This window comes from Astatotilapia calliptera, chromosome 4 (assembly GCF_900246225.1).
Source record: "Astatotilapia calliptera chromosome 4, fAstCal1.2, whole genome shotgun sequence".
Lineage (NCBI taxonomy): Eukaryota > Metazoa > Chordata > Actinopteri > Cichliformes > Cichlidae > Astatotilapia > Astatotilapia calliptera.
The window spans coordinates 6,240,132-6,262,881 of NC_039305.1; the positions used below are offsets into that span (position 1 = coordinate 6,240,132).

At 40.3% G+C, this 22,750-nt stretch overlaps 2 protein-coding genes across 2 annotated transcripts; both read left to right on the forward strand.

Moving 5' to 3' along the window:
- Positions 1-589: 589 nt before the first annotated feature.
- Positions 590-9,068, forward strand: slc4a1a (solute carrier family 4 member 1a (Diego blood group)). Its single transcript, XM_026164236.1, has 21 exons — positions 590-736; positions 1,775-1,851; positions 1,972-2,027; positions 3,009-3,115; positions 3,207-3,253; positions 3,335-3,500; positions 3,586-3,721; positions 3,798-3,867; positions 3,976-4,018; positions 4,114-4,298; positions 4,414-4,621; positions 4,867-5,070; positions 5,175-5,323; positions 5,417-5,611; positions 5,732-5,977; positions 6,077-6,166; positions 6,608-6,774; positions 6,881-7,122; positions 7,206-7,375; positions 7,809-7,982; positions 8,074-9,068. Exons 2-21 carry the CDS (start codon positions 1,825-1,827, stop codon positions 8,116-8,118), a joined length of 2,727 nt encoding a protein of 908 aa, XP_026020021.1. The 5' UTR covers positions 590-736; positions 1,775-1,824; the 3' UTR covers positions 8,119-9,068.
- Positions 9,069-12,756: 3,688 nt separating this feature from the next.
- Positions 12,757-22,096, forward strand: ubtf (upstream binding transcription factor). The gene is made up of 21 exons (XM_026164237.1): positions 12,757-13,147; positions 14,902-14,960; positions 15,314-15,486; positions 15,581-15,664; positions 15,767-15,922; positions 16,023-16,087; positions 16,187-16,313; positions 16,393-16,503; positions 16,595-16,728; positions 16,830-16,971; positions 17,071-17,112; positions 17,194-17,304; positions 17,679-17,834; positions 17,955-18,101; positions 18,316-18,426; positions 18,511-18,599; positions 18,696-18,885; positions 18,967-19,014; positions 19,121-19,174; positions 19,290-19,406; positions 19,503-22,096. Exons 2-21 carry the CDS (start codon positions 14,924-14,926, stop codon positions 19,623-19,625), a joined length of 2,217 nt encoding a protein of 738 aa, XP_026020022.1. The 5' UTR covers positions 12,757-13,147; positions 14,902-14,923; the 3' UTR covers positions 19,626-22,096.
- The last annotated feature ends 654 nt before the right edge of the window (positions 22,097-22,750 follow it).

Here is a 22,750-nt window from a genome sequence, read left to right on the forward strand (position 1 = left end):
TGCTCTTATTGTTTTTGTGTCTTTATTCATCTGTTTTACACTTTTTCTCAGTCTAGCCACATCCATGTGTGGCTTATCTATCACCAGCTACCAGCCTCCACCGCCAGGCAACTGCTGAGGATGTCTCACCCTGTTGATACCACATTACATGTTCGAGGGACAAACCAGGTGAGCTTGAAGGCTGTAACCGAAAAAAAAGTTGAGTTTAATGTGTTCCCATCACATCACTCACCCAACCCCTAATTTGAGGGAATCCCCAGTACGTAAACAAACTGACGTAGTAGGATGCTCTGCTCTTGATACGGTACATTGCCCCCTTCTTTACCCTCTTTGGCCCATGTGTGCTCCTTCGACAAGCTGAAGTACAGCTTGCTGTTTCATGCTGTCCCTGTCCAGACTTGGTTCATGCTGAGAGGGCGGATCGTCCAAATTAGGGTTGGGATATCCCTATGTCAAGGTGTCTAAGGCTGATAGCCATGTTTGTCTCTATCACCCCCCACCCATTCCTTGCCAGGTTGCCCCAACAGCCAACCAGAGGACCAGGAGGGTACTGCACCTCTTACGGTCGACGTAGTTTCATATGGGTGTTCCCGCTACTCTAGTTTTCTTGCTGTATTTGTCTTTTCGCTTGTTCTGGCTCATTTTGTCGCCGGGCTTGTTGAAGCTGACAGAACGGCTCGGCCTGTGATCGGCCTATTTCCTGTGCTGGAAACCTGGTAGGAGTACCTGTGTACAGGTAGGGGTGTTACCTCCTGTTGTAGGGTTCACACTTTTTAGCATTAATGATCCACAGGGAAGGGGTCAAACAGGATGGATATCGGAATGTACTCCAGTAGGAACATAGAGTCAAGCTTTTTATGTTTCTGACATGTTTGTAAGAAGTTTAGAGTGAAATTAATTCATTTGCTTGAGTAATTTTCTGGTAATCTTGTTAAAGAAAAAATTTGTTGTTTATATTTGTTGCTTTATTTTCCGCTTTTTGTTGTTAATTTGAATGCATGATAGAACATGCATGAAATGTTTAGATTTTTATTATTGTTTAAAATATATATTACTGCTTATTCTGACTATATGTTTAATAATCTGCATATTTTCAGTGCCGGGAAAAATATCTTTATCAGCAAATGACAACGCCTTCTTAAGACTTAAACTAACTAATGTCATTTGTTCCAAGAATTGCAAAAGCATTATTCGAATCTGGTATAGAGTAGATTTGCAATGTGAAACCTTTATTTTTCTACCTTTTAGGTGTCCAACAACAAATATTTTCGGTTGCCATTTATACCAAAAGTGCAAGACTTGTTCGTTTGTTTGAAAACTTGAAATACACTACACTCAAAAAAATTTCAGTTAGATTTATAATATTTTTCTATAACTTATGGTTCAATACCAAATAGTCCAAAATTTGAAAATTATTACTGTAGTGCTGTTGAGGATAAGAGATGTGTCTTGTTGAAGGGTGTAACCCAGAGATAAGACTGTAGGGCCTTTTTTTCAGCTGTAACGTAGTTCATATTCTTAACGGCTGGTTGATTATCTGCCCTCAGCTGCAACTCTGCTGACGAACGAGGATGATATATGATGGATTCCTCATTGAAACTCCCTAAAAAAGATCAAAGCAGGTTTTACTGTGATCATTTAGGGAATCAAAGTATGCCAGAAATCCCAACAGATAAAACACCTGTCTTGCACTTAGTCCATAGTGAGGTGTTGTTATTTCTTATTAGTTATCCCATGTGTTTTTAATTATATGTTCATTCATCCTCTGCCTTAGGGAATGCATGAAAGTATCTGAAAACTGGGAGGACAGATAAGCCAACATCCATGGAAAACAACTTAACTTTTGAGGAGGTTGTTTGTTTTGTGATTTTACATCCATCCATTCATCCATCTAAAATCTATGTCACTTTTTTTGATCCATTTTCATCCAGCTGTTTCAATGACTTCTTTTACAACTTTGCTCATATCTAGGGCAGTGACATGTCGTATGAAGACAATGGCTCAGCCTTCCCTTCTCCAGTGATGCTGTGAGTTCCTCCTGGCGTCGTTAAGCAAAACTGCAGTCCATGTTTATGTTGAAATTGTGGTGTCTCTGATAAGATAAGTGGGTCCTTCCCTGCCCTCAAATGAGAATGAGCATACTCTTGCCCCAACAACTTCCTCCATGACTGTATTTAGGTTAAGTTCTAATCAAACTATTTTGTCTGTTAAGTTTCCATCACAAAGTTAGGCTATGAGGCTTTTAGGCTCTTTTGGCTAATTGTTTAGGTTTTCAGATACAGCAATAGCAGTAGTCAGCTGCATTAAGTGAAAACATCCACATTTACTTGATCGCAGTTTAGCAACAGAATAGCACATAAACTTAATGATGCTTATCAGATGGTCAGAAAAATATCAAAAAGAGACATTTGTATATTGCGAGATACCTTCTGGGTGTAATACATGGGCAGCTGCTTACAATTATAGTGCCTGCCTAACAGCGTGTTGGGCTGCTCTCAATAGCCACAGCTTACAATTATGTTTGATTTAAGTCATGTAGGAAAGAGAGGTCTGGATGCCTCTTACAAAAGCTCGCACACTGACAAATGTTTAATTATCATGAATTCCGGGTAGCAGAGGTAGTTTAAGTTTATAGGTCAGCAATGAGATACACAGCCAATCATCGTTACGCTACAAAGCAGCTAACAAATTAGTTGAGCAAGCCTGCCATCTTGTGGCCATTTTCAGAATGACACTAATGACAGACTAACTGTGTGAGTGGTTTGACTGATTTAATCAAGGAAAGATATTTACTTTGCTAAATGCAATCACTGACTTCAAAGTTAATCTCTCTAAAAACACAGATAAGGCAATGTAATTTTTTTAATTTATATCTAATCACAGATCAACTGCTTGCTTGTCTTTACGACTTGCCTGTAAGACTTGATGTGATGTCAGAAGGTGTTTTTGAGCAGAATTCATGATGATCCCTGATCTTAAATAGTGTTTTCCTTTGGTGCTATCACTAGGACCATACCAGGTCAGAGTGATGACTTTGACCTTGAAAGGGGGAGGGAGGAGGTGGAAGAGGATGAGCCATCTCCGAAGCCCATCGTCATTCCCACCAATTCAGAGGGTAAAGTCTTCTTAAAGTCTGTGTTTTCTCTGTGTTGTGGTTTGATTTTATATACCTACGTACAAATCACACCTCTGTCTTTTTATTTCAGCGTTTCTGAACCTGAATACCAATGCCACAACAAGAGGGGATGCCCAAGTTAGTTTACAGTTTTTAGTGTTTCAAATCCATTATTAAAATTCACCAATGAAATGAACTAATCACACTGAATTATCATAGGCCTATGTGGAGCTGAATGAGCTCGAGGGAAACATCTGGCAGGAGACTGGCCGCTGGGTGGGCTACGAGGAAAACTTTAACCAGGCCACAGGAAAATGGGGTCCTTCTCATGTCTCCTATCTCACTTTTACCAGCCTGCTCCACGTCCGCAAGGCCATGAGTACAGGTGAGTATGGAGCTTAACGTGTACACAAATCACTGTTTATATCTGAATAAAATCAAACTTTAAAACCTGTGTTACATTTCCCCAGGTGCTATTATCCTTGACATGAATGCCAGCAATCTGTCTGCTGTGGTTGAGAAAATGGTTGATGAAATGCTGAACAAGGATGTGATCCGTTCCAGTGATCACAGTGACCTGATGAGAGTTCTCCTGATGAAACGCAGGTAACCCATACAACATATTTCTTTTGCAAGATGCCAAATTCTTAAACATGACTGCTCATTTGATTTGTCCTTCCAGTCAAACTGAGGGACCTGTGGTCACTCCCTTTGGTGATATTCAGATGCAGACCTTTTCTGTCACGAAAAAGGTACAAATTTGGGGGGAGGTTATGCAGATTATTATATGTGTATTTATTTATTTATTGTCAGTGAAGCAGAGTTTACATGTTTTACTACTTTACTTGTTCTCTCTGCAGAGAGACAGCTCTGACAATGTAGAGGCTTCAATTGTCCTCTCAGGTATGCCTAACTTTTCCTGATTTCCCATTCATTTATCTTCAGTTTTTGTACCTAGTTCTAGAACAGATATATCAAAATGTGCGTGTTTCTCACAGGTGAACTGGACTTCCTGCAGAAACCAGCGGTGGCCTTCGCCAGGCTGAGTGACTCTGTAGTGATGGAGTCTGTCCTGGAGTCTTCTATCCCTGTTCGCTTCATATTTCTGTTGGTGGGCCCCGGCCACAGTGGAATCAACTACAGTGAAAGCGGTCGTGCCATGGGTGCTCTGCTGGCCGACTGGGTGAGCAAGAAGAGGAAACATGCCTCTGTAGAAATTGCGCAGTTTAATCAAAATAAAGGACACCTCATTTGTTTGGTTTCAGGTGAATAAAAACTTATATCTGTCTCTATGTCAGGTGTTCTGCCTGGAAGCTCACTTGGCTCAGACTTCAAAAGAGATCACAGATGCCATCGCTGACTTCATGGACTGCAGCATTGTGATTCCACCCACTCAGATCCAAGATAAGGCAATGCTGGAGCCGGTGATTGACTTCCAGAAAAAACTCTTGAGTGACAGACTCCGTTCCACTGACCCCCGTCTTACCTTTGGGGAAAGGGTGAAAGGTCAGCATACAACTAAAATAAGAAGCTCCTATTTGGCGTTTAAAAAGAGATATCTACAACACCTACAACAGCAAAATGAGCCAATGAGGTTTGGGGAGTAATAGATCCTTTAGATTAAATTTATTGTACACAGTAACAGAAAAAGAAAAAATGGACACAAAAAAACTAAAAGAATCTCGTGCATAAGGAAGAACTGAAGGATTTTGGCAGTAAATAAAATGTATTTGATTTGTTTGTTTCTCTAGCTCTGCAACCTCCACCGGGGCCGAAGGAGGATCCTCTGGCCCGAACGGGCTATCCTTTTGGTGGCATGGTGAAGGATATCAAGCGCCGTTACCGCCACTACATCAGCGACTTCACAGATGCTGTGAACCCTCAGGTTCTTGCTGCCGTCATCTTTATTTACTTCGCTGCCCTTTCTCCAGCCATCACCTTCGGAGGGCTTCTAGGTAAAAGAGAGCGACATAGAGAGAAATGTGTGATTTTGCATTCTTAACTCGTTTTAGAAATTTGCTTTGTTTCATTAATATTCATCCTTATTGTGTGCACCCAGCTGACAAAACGGAAAAAATGATGGGCGTGTCAGAGCTTATGATCTCCACTGCCGCCCAGGGTGTCTTCTTCTGTTTAATTGCCGCCCAGCCAGTCCTTGTCATCGGCTTTTCCGGACCATTGCTGGTGTTTGAGGAAGCTTTTTTCGTTGTATGTAAAAGTCGTTGCATGTTAGAACTCAAAAACTCAAGTTTCTTAAAGGCTACTTTTAAAACTTCCTTTCCTTTTTTCCTTTTTTAACAGTTCTGCAAGATGCAGGGTATTGAGTACATCGTAGGCCGCATATGGGTGGGTATGTGGCTGATAGTGATCGTGGTTCTCATCGTGGCAATGGAGGGCAGTTTCCTGGTCCGATACATTTCCCGCTTCACCCAAGAAATCTTCTCCATCCTCATCTCTCTCATCTTCATCTACGAGACCTTCAATAAGCTCTTCAAGGTTTAATTTGATTTCTCTAACTGTCTTATTTGCTTTATCTTCTTGTACTTTCTCATAATTTCGTTGTACATGTACAATGACTACAAAGGTCTATTCTATTCTATTCCTTCTCTTTTTCAGATCTTCAAAACCCATCCTTTGATCCTGAACTATGAATATCTGAATGATACACTGGACAATCCTTTCCACCCAGTCATGACGGAGCATGTTGAGATTCATCCAGATGGAAATGTAACAGTTAAGAATGTTGAAATTGAAAGGGCATACCCCAACACTGCCCTGCTCTCTATGTGCCTGATGTTTGGCTGCTTCTTCATTGCATACTTCTTCCGTCAATTTAAGAATGGCCATTTCCTTCCTGGCTGGGTAAGATCAAGTCTTGAACGGAGAAGTTTTCCAACTCAACACTTTATTTAGATGCTGAGAATCTGACCTTTTTGTGTCCTTTGCTCTCTTTCTTACTAGCTTCGTCGTTTGATTGGAGATTTCGGAGTCCCCATTGCTATTTTCTTCATGATTGCAGTAGATATCAGCATTGAAGATGCTTACACTCAGGTGAGTGTTGTGGAAATGAGCATATAAAAAATATTTATTTAAAAAGTATCCATGTCTTTGTGTGCAAATAATCACAAGCCAAATACATATCTGACACGCTCAGTGTTTCTAACCCAGTTACACCTATATGGTGATCAGGTGCAGAGCTTTTAAACATTCCCTAAATTAGATGGAAATGTGCCTTTCTTGAGATCAGTTAGAGCTGTGTCTACATTCAAAGACAAATCAAAACCCTTTCTAATGTCACATGTTTAGCATTCTTAAACTTATCTTTTTTAAACTAACCCTTAGAGAGAAAGCAAGATAACTTGCCCCCTCCACGTCTGTCCCATTAGCATGAATTTTATGAATCCAAACAGTTCTCAAAATGTATGATGGAAGTCCAAAGAATCTACCTTTAACTGTCTTTCTAATTAGCATCATCACTCTGTCTTCTCATAGAAACTGGTTGTGCCAAAAGGTATTGAAGTGACTAACCCCACGGTGAGGGGATGGTTTATCAATCCCATGGGAGAAAAGAAGCCTTTCCCCGGCTGGATGATAGGTGCCAGCTGTATACCTGCAGTGCTTGTCTTCATCCTCATCTTCCTTGAGTCCCAAATTACTACGTGAGTGACACTTTAAACGAATACAGTATTAGTTTTTGTGATTTCAACTACTTAAAAAGAAAATATTTAAGAAATCTCTGTTTTTAATGTTCTCTGGGAATCCCAGGCTGATTGTGAGCAAAGCGGAAAGGAAAATGATAAAAGGGTCGGGTTTCCACTGGGACCTTCTCATCCTGGTCACCATGGGAGGAATCGCATCTATCTTTGGAGTCCCTTGGCTGAGTGCTGCCACTGTGCGATCTGTCACCCACGCCAATGCTCTCACTGTCATGTCTAAGGGCCCCAAACCAGAGATAGAGAAAGTGATTGAGCAGAGGGTCAGCGGCATGATTGTGGCCATCATGATTGGTAGGTGCTGCCATCTACAGCAATGATGCAGGCACTTCAGAGTCAGAGTAAATAACCATTTTACCTCTCATGCCAATTTTCAGGAGTTTCTATTTACATGGAGCCTATTCTGAAGATGATTCCAATGACAGCCTTGTTTGGCATCTTCCTCTATATGGGTATCACTTCTCTAAATGGAATCCAGATGTGGGACAGGATCCTTCTGCTCATTACTCCCAAGAAATACCATCCCCCTGATGCCTATGCCACCAGGGTATCTATTCAGCACAATACAGTTTATTTTACACTAATCAGCTAATCATAAAAATTTGCATGCCGTACACCTTCATGTTTTGAAGCTAACTCACTGTGTTAGACAATTTTCCTCAGAGCACAAAAAGTATTTAGTATTGTTTACAATTTTTAATCTATTTGCTATTTTTTGCATGTCTTTGTAGCTTTGTGCCTCACATTTGTGTCTTTTGTTGTATATCTTTGTGATCATTTTTTACCTTGCTTTCATTTTTACTCACTTTCCCAGACCTGTTAACGGTACTTTCAAAAACAGCCAATGGTTCACAGCTCCTTGCATTAGATTATGTATCCCATCCTGCTTTTTCTTATATATCCAAGTCTAATGGTGTAATAATTACCAAATAGCTTGTCAATTAGTGCATTTCTCACTCTTATTTTTGTCATTTGTACAGGTGAGTACCATGCGAATGCATCTGTTCACTCTGATCCAGCTCGTGTGCCTGGGTGTACTTTGGGCGGTGAAGATGAGCAGCTTCTCTCTGGCTCTGCCTTTTGTTCTCATTCTTACCGTTCCTCTGCGCATGTTCATGACTGGCAGGCTCTTCTCTGCCATGGAAATGAAATGTGTAAGTGCTTATCTATATTTTTCAGATGTAGCTCTTCGTGTCATTTCATATGTACATTTCTTTGTTGTAACCTGATCTGCATGTGTTGCAGCTGGACGCTGATGACGCCAAAGTGACATTTGAGGAGGATGAGTAGGATGGATCCATACTGCCACAAACATCACCATACCGTTCATAGTCACATTTTATTTAGTGATGCCACTTCTTTGCAGATTCAAACTGTTCCATTATTGTTTGTCTTTAAAGGGCATTACCTGACATTTATTAATATATGACTTCTGCATCTAAATTTGTGTTTGCAACCATAACAGACAACCAAAATGTATTCAATTTCATCATCGAGACCTATCAGGTATTACTAATTAATATTTTGAGGTTTTAGGATTTCAAAAATGTTTTTTAAGGTATAAGTGGCTGTTTATGTACTTAGATACAGAGTGGCATTTTCTCTCAGGGAAAAATGAATGAATGAATTTTGAAAATAAGAGATATTTTCCCCTGAGATGTTAGATAGATCCATTTATATATAATAGTGTTATTTTCTTTTAGTGCTCAATTACAGCATGGCTTTAATATTACAACAATGCAGTTAAATTGTAGTTCTGCCTATGTTATAATAATGTAATTTCACCTTACTTTAAGCTAAGGAAAGCTGATGTCAGCTCTTCAGATGAGCACAAAATAATTAATTTTGTGAGACTATAATGTGCCTTTTGTCCATAGTGTATCAGATTATTCAGAAAAGTGTGAAGTTGTTTGTGAAGTTTTCCCATTTACTTTGTGTATTCTTTATGCAACAGTTTAGACTTTTTTTGTTCAGTTGGCCTATATAGAATATAAATGCACTGCTTGTGTGTAAGTGTTTAAATGCTTTGTGATTTTAAATGAGATGTGCAGTGCAGGTAGATAGTTGAAGCTGAGATCTTATTGTTTGTATTGATTGTTATACTGATGACATAATCAGGTAAAACTCTGTATACATTTTCCTTGTCGTGCATTTTATGTTGCCCATCACATTTGTGTGCAAAACACTGTACATGCTTTGGATTTAATTTTATTAAAAAATAAAGACAACCTTAAAACGCATGTTTTCATTAACGCATTAAGTAACACAATATGTCACATCACATGTCAACAGTTTGTCATTATTTTTACCCTGCAAGAAAGAGGAGAGGGCGTGAGGAGCATGTCTGCCACTCAGCTTCATGCTGCCTTCAATGATATCAGGAAACTTCAAAGTCCTGCTGCTCTGGAAGACAAGGGGCCTATTCTTACTTATTATTAGCCTGAACTATGATAATAACACAGAGGGGATCATTAAACGGAATACTGTTTTCTTTCTCAGACTAGTAAAACATGTTTAGCTGAATGACATGTCACATAATATATAGATACACAACATACAAAACCGTGAAGTTGTAAAATATGCCCTTTGTTATGTATTTTTTATGTCATGATGTCACTTTTTAATAATGTTACTAATATTCAGTCAAGACAAACATAGTTGGATTTTCCTATTCCTTAAATAGTGCAACTGCTTTGAGGCAAACTGAACTGCGACACAAATAGTTAAAATCCTTTGGGGAAAATGATCACGGCAGGAAAGGGGTAAATTTCTTGTTCTGAGCAAGGGCGTAGATTTGGCATGGACGGAAGGGACATGTCCCCACCAATATCCAGCGATTATTCAATTGTCCCCACCAATAATTTGATCTCTTCGAGTAAAGAAAAACAAACTCGATTAAAAAAAAAACGATCCGTCAACGTCTCATTCAGCCAGCGGTGCAGAAAGAGTTAAATTACGTTCTCTACTGGAGTCCTGCCTCATGTGACAAATATGGCCAATGTGATTGGCTGTGCCTTTCAGGGAGCTCTGTTTAGTTTTAGCAGCTGCAAGCCTGCGCTGCCAGGACCTGCAAGGAGGCGAGGAGGATGGCAGCAAAAAGGAAGAACCTGGATATAAAAAAGTATTTCGGAAACTAACTGCACAACAGGCAGCACTATTAGTTATCTCAGTCTCCCAGAGTAGCATTTCTAATTTTGATTGAAACTGTCAGAGAAAACGGCAGCCTCGAGCAAGCCAGGATACTAGTTTACAGAGGCTGTAAAAATTTTATGTGTAACATTAAAATGTTGGTGACACAATAATTTCTTCCTAATGGCACTGACATATTCATAGGGTTAATTTTTGAGACAAAATATCATGAGGTAGTCGTGATTTTGCAAATATTCCACCTTGGAGTGCAGTTTGCACAAAGTGTTTTAAAAATGTACTCACCCTACAAACATTACTGATGAGTCAAGATCTGCACAAATTGACAGAAACACTGAAGCAGCTCCCCATTTTATTCTTATTGTCATGTATGTCCTATTTGTCAGGTGATAGAGTAATGGTGATACAAGAATCACAGGTGAAATTGGATGATGACTTGGTGGTTCATTACTGTATTTGAAGCACGTGTGACTGCATGTATTTGGAATGTCTCACTGTTATTCATCAGGTGACAGAGGCAGCTCTGCCATGTTGTAGCTCGGACAGAGGTGAAGAGGCGAGGTCACAGGTGACTGACTGATGATTTGGTGCTATAGATTAACTAGTATTTATTATCATGATAGTTGTTAGGCTGCTGATGTAAATTGATTCATTAGTGTATATTTGACAAAGAATCTGAATTGACATGTCTCACTTTTTATATGGCACGAATCCATGTGTTATTTTATCAGGTAGCAATATGTCCTAGTGCAGTCAGAGGGGAAGAGCCAGGGCCAAAGGTGAGGCACATCAAGCACACAATAATAATTTTAATCTGAGGATAAAACACATGTACTGAGGCTGAAAGAAGCTTCAGTGCTCTCAGAAGACTAAAAAGATGGCTAAGGTCCACCAGGAGAGACTGGACAGTATAGATGTAAAACAAATATGCCAGCAGTTTATCTCAGTTAACGAGAGGAGAAGGCATGTGTTTGGCTCCTTCACGTAGTCCACATTGAGTTGTTGTGTGGGGCACCAGTAGTCCATGTCTGTTGCTGTAACAGTAGTTCATGTTTAGAATAAAAAAAAAAATCCCAGCTCACTGATTTGATAGGGGCAATATTGTGCCTAAAATGTTGCATAATTTTGCTGAGAGATCTTTTGTGGTAATCTTAGATGAGTAGTTTTATGGACAAAAACCACCAGGTCATTCAGTGTTCCCTTAGTGCTAATGTGTTAGAGATGTTGGTGTACTACAACTGAACTAATGTTGTTAAGTTCTTAAAGTCATATTCTTTTATTGTCATGATTGTATTTGAAGCTATTTTTATGTTTGTATGATACCTGATTTATATGGAATATGGCTGAAGTAAACTAAAGCCTAAAATACTTAGTCATTTGTTTAATAGTAATTTAACATTATATAATTCACATATAAAACTATGAACTGTAATTTTAAATGGTTTAAAAGCACGCAGAATAGCATATGTAGGCAAGTATATTTCTCCTTTTTTTTTAAAATCAAGAAGCAAAGACAAAAAGGAAAAAAAGAAACAGGGCAGGGTTCAGTGGTTGAATCATCCGTCCCCACCAATGCCAAAACCAAATCTACGCCCTTGGTTCTGAGTCTTACATTTTAAAAACATTCATTACACACTGCTAAGTCCCCTGCCTCTTTACAATGAGTTTTGTTTGTTTTCTATAGGTAAATGTGACATTTCGTAAAGTTAAGATCAGCTCTATGTGACTTATTCATTCAAGCATGTCTTCATTTGTCTGAACATGCAAAGATACCCGTTTTTCCTACACCATGGGAACGCAACACGGTTTAACAAGGCCGAGGGCCTGAAAGTCATTTGTTTTCCCTGAATCGGACTGCCTGGATTGGATGGCCGGGGGTTCCGCCCACAAACACACAAGGTGGAGTTGAAAAGCAAAACATGCTGTACCAAAATGAAGCTGTCAAACAGCCGCTTACAATATACAAAAAAGAGGTTAGGAGCAGCGAGAAACTGCGCGGTTTCTGCTTTATAGACCACTTTAATATTTATATTTTAAGTGGAAATCTGGCGTTTCTAAGTAAAATTTGTGAAGTTTCGGTTTTAAGTTGATATAAAAAAATCTGAGGGAAAAACGTGAGTTGATTGAGTTGCATGAATTTTACAATCACCTGTAAAACGTTGGCTTTCATTGCACTCTCGGTGACCCGATAAAGTATTCGGTGGGTTCAAACTTCGCTGCAGATGTGACGGGGTCGGCCTGCGGGAGTAAAAATAATCGCCCTCGGTTGTATTCAAACTGAGAGATCGGAAAAAATGTGGAGGTCTCGGCGTAGCGAAATGGTTGGATGGAGAGAGAAGAGCTGCTGCGCGCTGAGTGGAGGGAGACGGCGAGTGAGATGGAGGCGGGGGGGAAGGACCATCTCTGCGGGGACTGGAGCCCAGGACCGACGGCGCAGTGCTGGCTATCGTTCAACCCTCCCCTTCTTCCTCCACAGCGACACCGAGACTCACGCTGAGAGACAGGTAAGCCAACACAACAGCCGATCGGTTTCAATATACAATGCGCGTACGTGATAAACAAACCGCGAAAAAGCCACCAAATATATATATACGCGATAAATATACATTTAATGCATGTTTTTGTTTTCTCGTAAAGCGCCTCGGTCGGCAGCTTCTTTGTAGTAGCGAAATAAACCGACGGTGGTAGGGTACAGACGACGGCGGCCATACCCGAATTTCTTGTCCCAAACAGCGGGGAAGGAACTGGACGTAAGACCCCGGGGTAAACGTGATAAATTTCTTTTCAAAATAACACGAAAAAGGACTATTTTGAGCTAACCCCTTCATCGAAACTCGCCTGCTCCTGCTATACAGGGAGTATTTGCGTAGGAGAATAAACGGTGGTTTCCGCGCCGAGACCTCCATGCGGCTGTTGGCGGAACAGCCAGCCGCCTCTCTCGGTTAGCCATCAGGGATCTCAGTTTAATATCTCACCGTGCAGAGACTCGCCCTCTCTCTCCCCCTCTCTCTCACTGGCTAGCCCAGAACCTCCGACGACCGAGCTCGGAGAACCCGCCTTCTTGCCCTCGCTTAAACGCTTTTGGATCGAGGGAAGGGAGTCTGCGACGCCCTGGCTTTAGTTTTAAGCTCCGTTTCTCTGTGTTTGCAGTGCGCCATTGGACCTTGTCACGGTAGGTTTCCTTGTAGAGCAGAGCTGAAGCATGGCGGACCTGGAGCTGTTTGTCGCGCCAGAGAAGCTACTCAGCCGCGGTTTGTTAACATGTTTCCTCGGAGCTTTAGCTAACCATTTTAGATGCCGTTTAATGCTACAATACTGCAACCGGAACTGTAAGCAGCTACGGTTAAAACTGAATCGTGGTTTTAAAAAAAAATAAAATCAGTTTGACGCGATAACATTTGCCCGTTAAAAACATTTTCCGTTTTCTTCTTTCTTCCTGCGCCTCCGCAAGACTTTCCAGCCACCACGATATTTACGGGCATTTCTACAATTTGTTACTAATCCATCTACGCTGTCCACCATTTAAATTAGTTGCTTTTTATTAAAGGCAGCTAAATAAAAACCGTTACGTGATTTAGATGATTGGTTGTAAACAGCAGCTAATGTCAATGTGGTCCAGGTCTACTCTGCAGGACACGAAATTGTTCTTAGATGCCAAAAAGCCTAAAGCCTTGTATTAAATAACCTTTAAAAAGGCATAGCTAATAATATTTAAAAGAAAATGTCCCAATTTTAGCCGCATTCGGTGTGTCAAATCGTCCTTGCTCGTGTAATGCCTCAACACTCAAATTTATATCACGCATATTGTCATAATAATTAAATTTAAGGTAGATTTTATGTTTCAAGAGTTTCTTATATACAACGTGGAGGTTATTTAGTTACATAAATGGTGAAATCGATCGTTTAAATGTAGCTAGGTCACACGGTTGACACCACATTGAGCTGGGGCCATCAAGGACAAGATGAACAACGAGCAGCCGCCATCATTGGAACACAGCTCGGTTACGCCTCGCTGAAGAATGCTCTGGATTTTGCTAGCAAATCCCACTCTGAAACGCCTATAACTTGAATAAAAACGGCCTGCAGATAGCCTTAAAACACATTTCTTTACTGTAAACGAATGTTATTTTCGATTTCATCGCTCCGGTCTCAGTTAACACTACGAGGAGAAGATTATAGGTTTTGCGTGGCGGAGCTAGATCAGCGCCCAACGGTGATGAGGCGCCTCTGTCGAGTGGCGCATTTGGCTGCAGTGCTTCCAAGCTACCATTCCCCTTTCTCGGAGACCGAAAGCAGATCCCTCGTCCGTGGTCAGCTGGTCGCCTACAGCTGCCCGTCCGTCCACGTCCATTCGCTTCCTCCTTCCGTGGATCCTCCCCAACCTCAGCTCCGACAGAAAATCCTCCATTACTGAGCGGACCAGGCGAGAAAATGGTCGCTCCTGTGTGTCCACGATACTTTTGTTGTGGAATAAGGACAGTACTAATACGCCAAATTCCGGTTGGCAAAATTTGCTCGACGGAGACTCCTGTTGTCGTAGCTAGATGTGCTAGTTGAAGCCCTCCGCAGTGTTATTTGAGATTTGAAGCCGTCACAAGCAATAGCCTATGTCTCACCATGTAGCGTAAACGTTTAAGGGGCGGTGTAATGAACATAAACCATTATGTCGAGCCAAATTTAAATTTAACGACTTTGACTCGTCATTATTACTTTTATATGAAGAATTAGCCACATTAATTGGTAATTAAGCCCATTTATACAAATAAAACAAAATAACATTAATTACTATTTTTAAAGATCACGAACTGGTTAAAGGTAATATACACGAATATGTATATTATAAACTGCTGATTGGTTCTTGATTGAAGTCGATATATAAAAGATATGCTTTTAAATAATCTTATGGGATTTTTTTTTTTTTCGCAGATCCAAGACAGAATATCCGCAAATGAATGGAGAAATGGAGGCAACGACACAAGACCAAGGTGGGTTTTTTGCTAAATCAAGTTTTTCTGAACAGAGTTGATATGTAGATTAATCATGGCAAGGCAGCACTTTACATAACCTTGTATATTAAGACCTTAGTATTAAACGTGATTAATGTACTAGTTCTTCTAAGAATTACAGCAATTAAAACTGAATGTTTGATTCCGATTAGATTAGAATATATGGTTTACCAATAGTAAGCCAATAGTAAGAATAGAATAGTAATTAAAAAATTTTCTTGTCAGAATACACAAAAGGATGTATAATTTGAAAGACATTTTGGGCAGATCTGTTTTTTTCCTTTGTGATTTTTATGTCTTTCTTCTCTCTCTCTCTTTTAACATTTTCACAGTATGGGCGCAGGATGACCTTTTAAGACTGCTGGAGGCCATGAAAGTGGCTCTTCCACAGAAAGACCTGACTAAATACAAAACATCAGAGTCCCACCTGGACTGGCAGAAAGTTGCTTTCAATTCCTACACAGCTGAGATGTGCAAGCAGAAATGGCAGGTGGTGTCGAAAGAGGTGAGTTGATTTGTATCGATTTTTCTCCAAGTCAGATTGTTCTGTTAAGTCAAGTCTTCTGAGTTTCTCCGTTTTGTTTTCCTGCCAAACACAGATTCGTAAATTCAGGACCCTGACAGAATTGATAGTTGATGCTCAAGACTACATAAAGAACCCATACAAGGGCAAGAAAATAAAGGTGAATTCAAGTCAACATTCACATGATTTTATGGCCTGCCAGTTGTGTTAGTGGAGTTCAAGGCTTAAGTAATTCCGTCCCCTTTCCCTCCCACAAATGCAGAAACACCCAGATTTCCCCAAGAAGCCTTTGACTCCATACTTCCGTTTCTTTATGGAGAAGAGGGCCAAGTATGCAAAGCTGCACCCTGAGATGAGCAACCTGGACCTCACTAAAATCCTATCTAAGAAGTATCGGGAGCTGCCTGATAAAAAGAAGGTCAGTCAAAGACGAACACCACTGTTTTGACCATCATGTTTTTTGTTTTTTTTCCTAAAAAATATCCTTGGAAAAATAACGTTTCTTTTCATAACTACAGAAAAAATATGTTGACGACTTCTTACGAGATAAGGAAACATTTGTTCAAAGTATGATGAAGTTCAGGTGAGATGATTTACTACTTTATTTTTTTAAACTAGTCATAACACATAAGCCTAAAATGCATAATACCTGTTTAATACGTTTTTTATGATGCCTAAACAGGGAAGAGCATCCAGACCTGGTGGAGAGCATGGCCAAAAAAGGCTCAAATGTACCAGAAAAGCCCAAGACGCCCCAACAGTTGTGGTACAACCACGAAAAGAAGGCCTTCCTCAAGCTGCACCCTGATGTGAGTTTAGCTGCACAACAAACAGAATGCAACTTTTAGCCGCTTTCAGAGATTTTAACTTTTTCTGTGTCTCACCCAGGCGACCACCAAAGACATTAAAGATAGTCTTGGCAAACAGTGGACGCAGCTTTCTGACAAAAAGAGGCTCAAATGGATCACCAAGTCGCTGGAACAGCAGAAGCAGTATGAGGTGAGACAAGAATCAGTGTGTGGTTGCCTTAGATGACAAAAGATGACAAAAGAAAATAATTTTTAACTGAGGATTTTTTGCGATCTTCCAGGAGACGATGCGTGAATACATCCAACAGCATCCGGAGTTAAATATGACTCAGGAAGACATCGTAAAGTCCACCCTGACCAAGGCAGAGAGGCACCTGAAGGACAAATCTGACGGACGTCCTGACAAACCACCTCCGTGAGTCACGGCTACAAATACTCTCCTGACACATCTGAGGGAGGGAGTCACTGCCCTTGCGAGATATTTGGTTTTAACATGTGGTGTTTGAATGCTTTCAGAAACGGTTACTCGATGTTCTGTGCGGAGCTAATGTCGAGCATGAAGGACGTTCCCAGCACAGAGCGTATGGTGATGTGTAGTCAGCGGTGGAAGCTGCTAAAGCAGGGTGAAAAGGACGCCTACCAAAAACGCTGCGAACAGGTGACTTGAGAATCATGAATAACCGAGAGGAAAAAGTCAATAAATAAAGCAAGTTTATCTAAATTGTCACTTTTTTTTTGTCTTTTTTTTTTCTTTCAGAGGAAAAAAGAGTATGAAATTGAGATGAACAGATTTCTCAGTGTAAGTCTCAAACATTGTTTACATGTTTTGTTTTTACTGGAAGTGTTTCTTATGTGTGGTTTATTTGCTGTGCATCTGTAGAGTATATCAGAGGAGGAGCAGCAGCGGGTCTTGGGTGAGGCGAAGACTGGTTTTAAGAAAAGCACTGGAGCCAATAGTCCCGCATCTAAAAAGAAAAACTCTAAAGCAAACGTATGTCCCAGAATACAGCAACTTTTTATGTTTTTGATAATGATGCAGTCATTTAAGAAAAACACAACTTGTCAGTGTAGCAATGCAATATGTCCTCGAGTCAGATTTTGTTCCGTGTTATTTCCTGATATATAGTGTAGCTGTTTACATGTTCACCTAACACGGAAAGGTATGAAGCCAAGGAAAATATATTTGTGCGAAACTGTTCAGAGAGCCAATCGGTCTGTTTTTCAGAGGTACAGAAAGAGAAAACTGCAGCATAATGCAATAACATTTTAATAAGAATTTTAAATTCAGGTGTGCTTTACAGTTAGATTTGTATTTACATAGATGCTTTCATGTATTATTCTGATATTCTCACGTGGAACTTGCAGGCAAATCCAGAAAAACCCAAAAGACCCATTTCAGCCATGTTCATATTTGCTGAGGAGAAACGTCCCAAACTGCAGCAGGAGCGGCCAGACCTCGCTGACAGTGAGATCACAAGACTTCTTGCTCGCATGTGGAACGAGCTGCCAGATAAGAAGAAGGTAACGTGTTAGTTTATGGAACAGAAATGCCGCATCGGTAGGCTTTCAAGTTCAAAGGTTATTCTGAAAGTGGGATTTTTCAATTATTTTGTGATGTGCTGGATTTCTCTAATGATTTAGGAGAAGTTTAAGCGCTTAGAATCGGTGTTGAAGGCAGAATCGGAGAAGAAGGAAAAAGAGGACCGCAGTCGACTCCCAGATCCGCCCAAAAATGCACAAGACATCTGGCAGCAGAGTGTTATAGGCGACTACCTGGCCAGATTTAAGGTATCCACAAACTAGCTGTTGTATTTTAGCCCACATTATTCAGTATAATAGCAAATCGTTAAAATATTTGGATGTTTTTGTGAATAGAAATTTACTTAATAATCATGCTGATGTTAACAATGAGCTACAGATGTGTAATGCTGTTGATGACAGAGTGCTGGAAACACAGATAACATACCCGGGAATGGATTTAATGCCTGTATGTGGTTTGCAGAACGACCGGCCAAAGGCACAGAAAGCAATGGAAGGAACCTGGAGCACCATGGAGAAAAAAGAGAAGATTATGTGGATCAAAAAGGCAGCAGAAGACCAGAAAAGATATGAGGTTAGGACACAGTCTCAATAAAATCTCCTGTTTCTCTATATGAAACCAGTGAGAGCTAAATGTTGATTTACCTGTCCTCAACAGAGAGAAGTAAGTGAGATGCGCTCGCCTGCTGCTGCCATTGCCTCAGGGAAGAAGATGAAATTTGAGGGTGAACCCAAGAAACCGCCATCGTAAGTTTGCGACATTCAGCTCATCTGTGCTGCCTGATTTAGCCGATTCGAAGGCCTGACTCTTTTTTTTTTTTTCTCCTTTTACTTTGACTCTAGAAATGGATATCAGAAGTTCTCTCAGGAGATGCTGTCCAATGGAGAGCTGAATCATCTCCCAATGAAAGAGCGGATGGCTGAGATTGGCAGCCGCTGGCAGAGGTTACCACTGAAGGACAAGGACCGCTACAAGAAGATTGCTGAGGAGAAGCAAAGGCAGTACAAAGTCCAACTGGAACAGTGGCTCGCTGTAAGAAGAATTTAATGGATGGGGGGGGGAGGCAAGATGTTTTTGAGACATTTGGAAAAATCTATTTCCGTCTTTCCACAGAGTTTGTCTTCGCAAGAGAGAAACACTTACAAAGAATATAATTCACAAGTGAGGAATGTTTTTGATTTGTAACAGCTAGCATTTACAAACAGCTGAAATTGCAATATCTGTTTTTGATATATTTTAATGATCTATTATTTCGCAAATCATTCAGAAAAGAAGAACTACAGCAAAACCAGGAGGCCCCAAGGCAAAGGCCAAGAAATCTGTGAGTACAGACTTATTTCTTTGTTTACTGTCTTGGAGCTGAGTTGAGCAGAAACTTAAATTTTTTATAGTCATGTTATTAGCATTATCTGAAAGGGGGGGATCACTTGTTGCAGGATACGGAGGAGGACGAGGATGATGACGACGATGAGGAGGATGACGACGACGATGAGCAGGAGAAAGCTTCCAGTGAAGGCGACTCTTCCAGTGAGGACGATGAGGATGATGATGACGTGAGTGTTTTCTCTGCTCAGATACATGAGATAGTTGCAACCAGTGGTTTTGAGTTTTTGCTGAAAATGCGTGTATATATTTCTTTTTGTTTAAAGAAGGACGATGACGACGATGAAGACGACGAAGAGGACGACGAAGCAGACGACAAGGAGAACAAGTCGGAGGACAGCAGCAGTGAGTCGAACTCACAGGGGTCGTCAGACTCTGATTCAGACTGAAACGCGCCATCACTGACAAACTGAGCAGCGCTGAGCTGAGCCAAGAGTCCAGGGAGCTCTGCCACTGTGCCAACCCTGCTCTCCTCCCACCACCAGAGGGAGCCTCTGCATTGCCTCATCCATTTCACACTCACCCACTTTATGTTGCTGTACTGGCGATCTGTACAGAAGGAGAGACCCTGCCCCTATCTGGAAATCAGTTCAATTCCATCCCCAGCGTAGTAGTCATCTCACAGCACGGGCCACTGACAGTATGCCAAAAACAGCATCCCACTGGTTTGGTGATGTCATGAACATTTCTGCACTGGTTTCAATCTTGACTTGCAGCTTCAGTGGTTTAAGGTTAGAGTTTTAATGTGTTGGGTAACTGATTACCCGTTCAGTCTTTTATTTTTGTTATTCCGATGATTAGTTAAGGACAGGTGGCTTGAGTTGTGAACAGGCTGAGCCAAAGAACACAGTACGGTGGATCACCTGAAGGTGGGCAGGGGGGAGGGTATGCGGGGTACTGGAAAATTGCACTCTACAAAAGATTTTCGTTTAATCTTTTTTTTTTTTTTTTTTTTCCACAACATTGTTGTGTTGTCCTCGACTTACGATGTAGATTTTATGATTTGGTTCTTAAAGAGGTGGTATTTTTTTCAGGAAAAACAAAAAAAAAATCAAGCCATTATGAATGTCTTTTTTTTTTTTTGTCGCTGGAAAATTTGAGAGTTTGTTACATACCCATGTTTTTTCATTTGAAATTTACACTGCCTATAAAGTATTCAATCCTTGGATTTTTCATGTTTTATTGCTTTTCAACAAAGATTCAATTGGACCTTTTCACACACATCGGGATGTAAGGAGGCATAGCAACATTTATTGGAAGTTAACAGACTGCATCTTTTGGGGTGTGTTGTAAAGCTTTTCAACACAGAACTGACATCGACTTCATCTAAGCCTTGGCGTGATGGAATATTCCCTCAGCTAGATTCTGTCTAGATTAAACACGAATCTAAAACACAAGACTGCGATTGCATGCTGGTGCTTTTCATGTCTACCTAGCTGTTTGGGCTTCCAGATTTAGAACGTAGTGTCAAACTGTGTAAACAGTTTAGTTTTATATTGGGACTTAATTTAGGTTGGTTTACAGGGATTGTTTTAACTTGGCCGTAAAAGAGTTATAAAGCCGGATTAGCCGTTATGGTTCCAGTATAAAACATAAAGGTCCAATGGGGGTTGAATACTTTTCAGGACATTGCACATTGCCATGTGTCTGTCACTGAAAAATCTCATTTATCCAAACTGACGTGTTGTTGTCGATCAGTCTTAACAGTTCTTACTCAGTTCATTGAGCAGGTTGTAATTATTAATTGCAACACTTGTCCATATTTAAAGCTCAGTCTGACTCTGTTTTTAAAAGCAACGTTAAATATGCTTTTCTTTTTCTTCAGAACTGTTGCTTTCCATTTCATTTACAGTTCAATTGCGATTTGCTACCAGGTTTGTTTTTAATTGTGAGCAGTTGTGTTTTGATCTATCTGGACTCGTCGTGGGTGTTGAGCTGAATGGACTCGTCCATTTTTATTTCCGAGTTTTAATAGTATTGACTGTAATCCACATGGGTTCTGTTCTGATGCTTATCCCAAAAAAAGCGTGCACTTATTGTAAATCTGTCCCTCTGTGTGAGTTTGTGTGCATGCATGCACAGAACTTTGTATATATGAGGGCGTTTGCGTGTTTCTTTGCTTTAATGTGTGTTGTTTTTGCCGTTTAGTTGCATACCATGACGTGACAGCAGTGTGCATGTATGTGCCTGTGCGGGGACATCATACCAACACCATGAATGTAGATATTGTTAAATCTTTTATTTTATTTTTTTTCTCCAAAGGTCTTTGCGGTCATGTCATTGAAAACCTAAAAATGGGCTTATGTGACTGTGTTTTTGGGTCTCCAGACAGATTAAGTACATGGCAACTATTAATAATCTGTTAATAATGGGTTTATTTTGACCATTTTGAATCTCATCACAGACTGAAATAAAACCAGCGTGGACTATTTAAATAACTGGGGGAGGGAAAAGCAAAGCATTTCCTTTTTGAATGATGAAAGTTTGTAAAAGGGAATTAGGAAACTGAGTTGCCAGTGGACTTGAAAAAAAAAAAAGCAACTGTAATTTTCTGTAAATACTGTTTTTGTATCGAGTGCTTATTGTTTTGTTAGTACTTTTATTTTGGCAAGCCCTCATCTGTGGTTTCAAAGGCCAGTGAGTCTTTCACTCACGGGGGAGAATTTTTGGTTAAATTCGCCTGTTTTAGTTGTTTCTTCTCTCCCTTATGTTGGTTTATAGAGATATCTAAAACAGCAAAGCTTTACAAGTTTGTACTGCTGACAAATTGACAGAATTTGATGTTTTATATAGCTGAGGGTGTTCTTATGTCCTTGTAGTTCAAGTATTTGGGCAAATAAATGACCTTTAACAGTTAAAAGTGTGGATTTATTTAATATGTTGACAGCACACAAATCACTACTTGGTTACAGTTTTAAGAATTGTTATATATGGTCCTGAATACATTTTAACCAAACAGGATCCAGGGCATGGATCACATGAAGCAAAAAATGCTGAAGAAAAGTTTTTGTTGCACTAAATTTTTTTACCTGTAGCAGTTTTGATTAGGAGGAATGGATACAGCATAGCGTCATGATATTTTGCATGCCAGTATATCAACATTCTGGAAACTGCAGACAAGAGGGCTTATCTCTCTTGCATGAAATCGACTCAACCGAAAAAACATCCAAGAGCGGACGCTTAGACTTGACAAAGCTACCTCCTACTTCAAGGAAAGCTAATGGCTCAGTCGCATAAGTAAAATAGGACATCTACAAGAAAAAAGTGTGGCTGCCTTTTGATTGTATTGAATTTTTTTCATATTCTGCAACTGATTGCAATTTGTTCAGATGTCAGAGTGTTGCACACTTACAAACATTGCACAGGTCATCTGACAGGTGGCAACATTTCTGCAAACAGTTACAATCTGACTTGTAAAAAGGTGAAAAATTGCAAAATGGCAAAAATGGCAAAAAATATTGGATGTAGAGTGACGTATTGTGATAATTTCATATCATGGGGTGTCCAGTGATTC

What these genes read in the sequence shown, in the direction of transcription:
- slc4a1a (XM_026164236.1), top strand. Translation starts at nt 1,825, where the DNA reads ATGGAAAACAACTTAACTTTTGAGGAG. An exon ending in CACCTTCGGAGGGCTTCTAG is followed by an intron (nt 5,071 to 5,174) that starts GTAAAAGAGAGC and finishes GTGTGCACCCAG; the next exon opens with CTGACAAAACGGAAAAAATG. An exon ending in GATTGTGGCCATCATGATTG is followed by an intron (nt 7,123 to 7,205) that starts GTAGGTGCTGCC and finishes GCCAATTTTCAG; the next exon opens with GAGTTTCTATTTACATGGAG.
- ubtf (XM_026164237.1), top strand. Translation starts at nt 14,924, where the DNA reads ATGAATGGAGAAATGGAGGCAACGACACAAGACCAAG. An exon ending in AGCTGCCTGATAAAAAGAAG is followed by an intron (nt 15,923 to 16,022) that starts GTCAGTCAAAGA and finishes TCATAACTACAG; the next exon opens with AAAAAATATGTTGACGACTT. An exon ending in ACCAAAAACGCTGCGAACAG is followed by an intron (nt 16,972 to 17,070) that starts GTGACTTGAGAA and finishes TTTTTCTTTCAG; the next exon opens with AGGAAAAAAGAGTATGAAAT.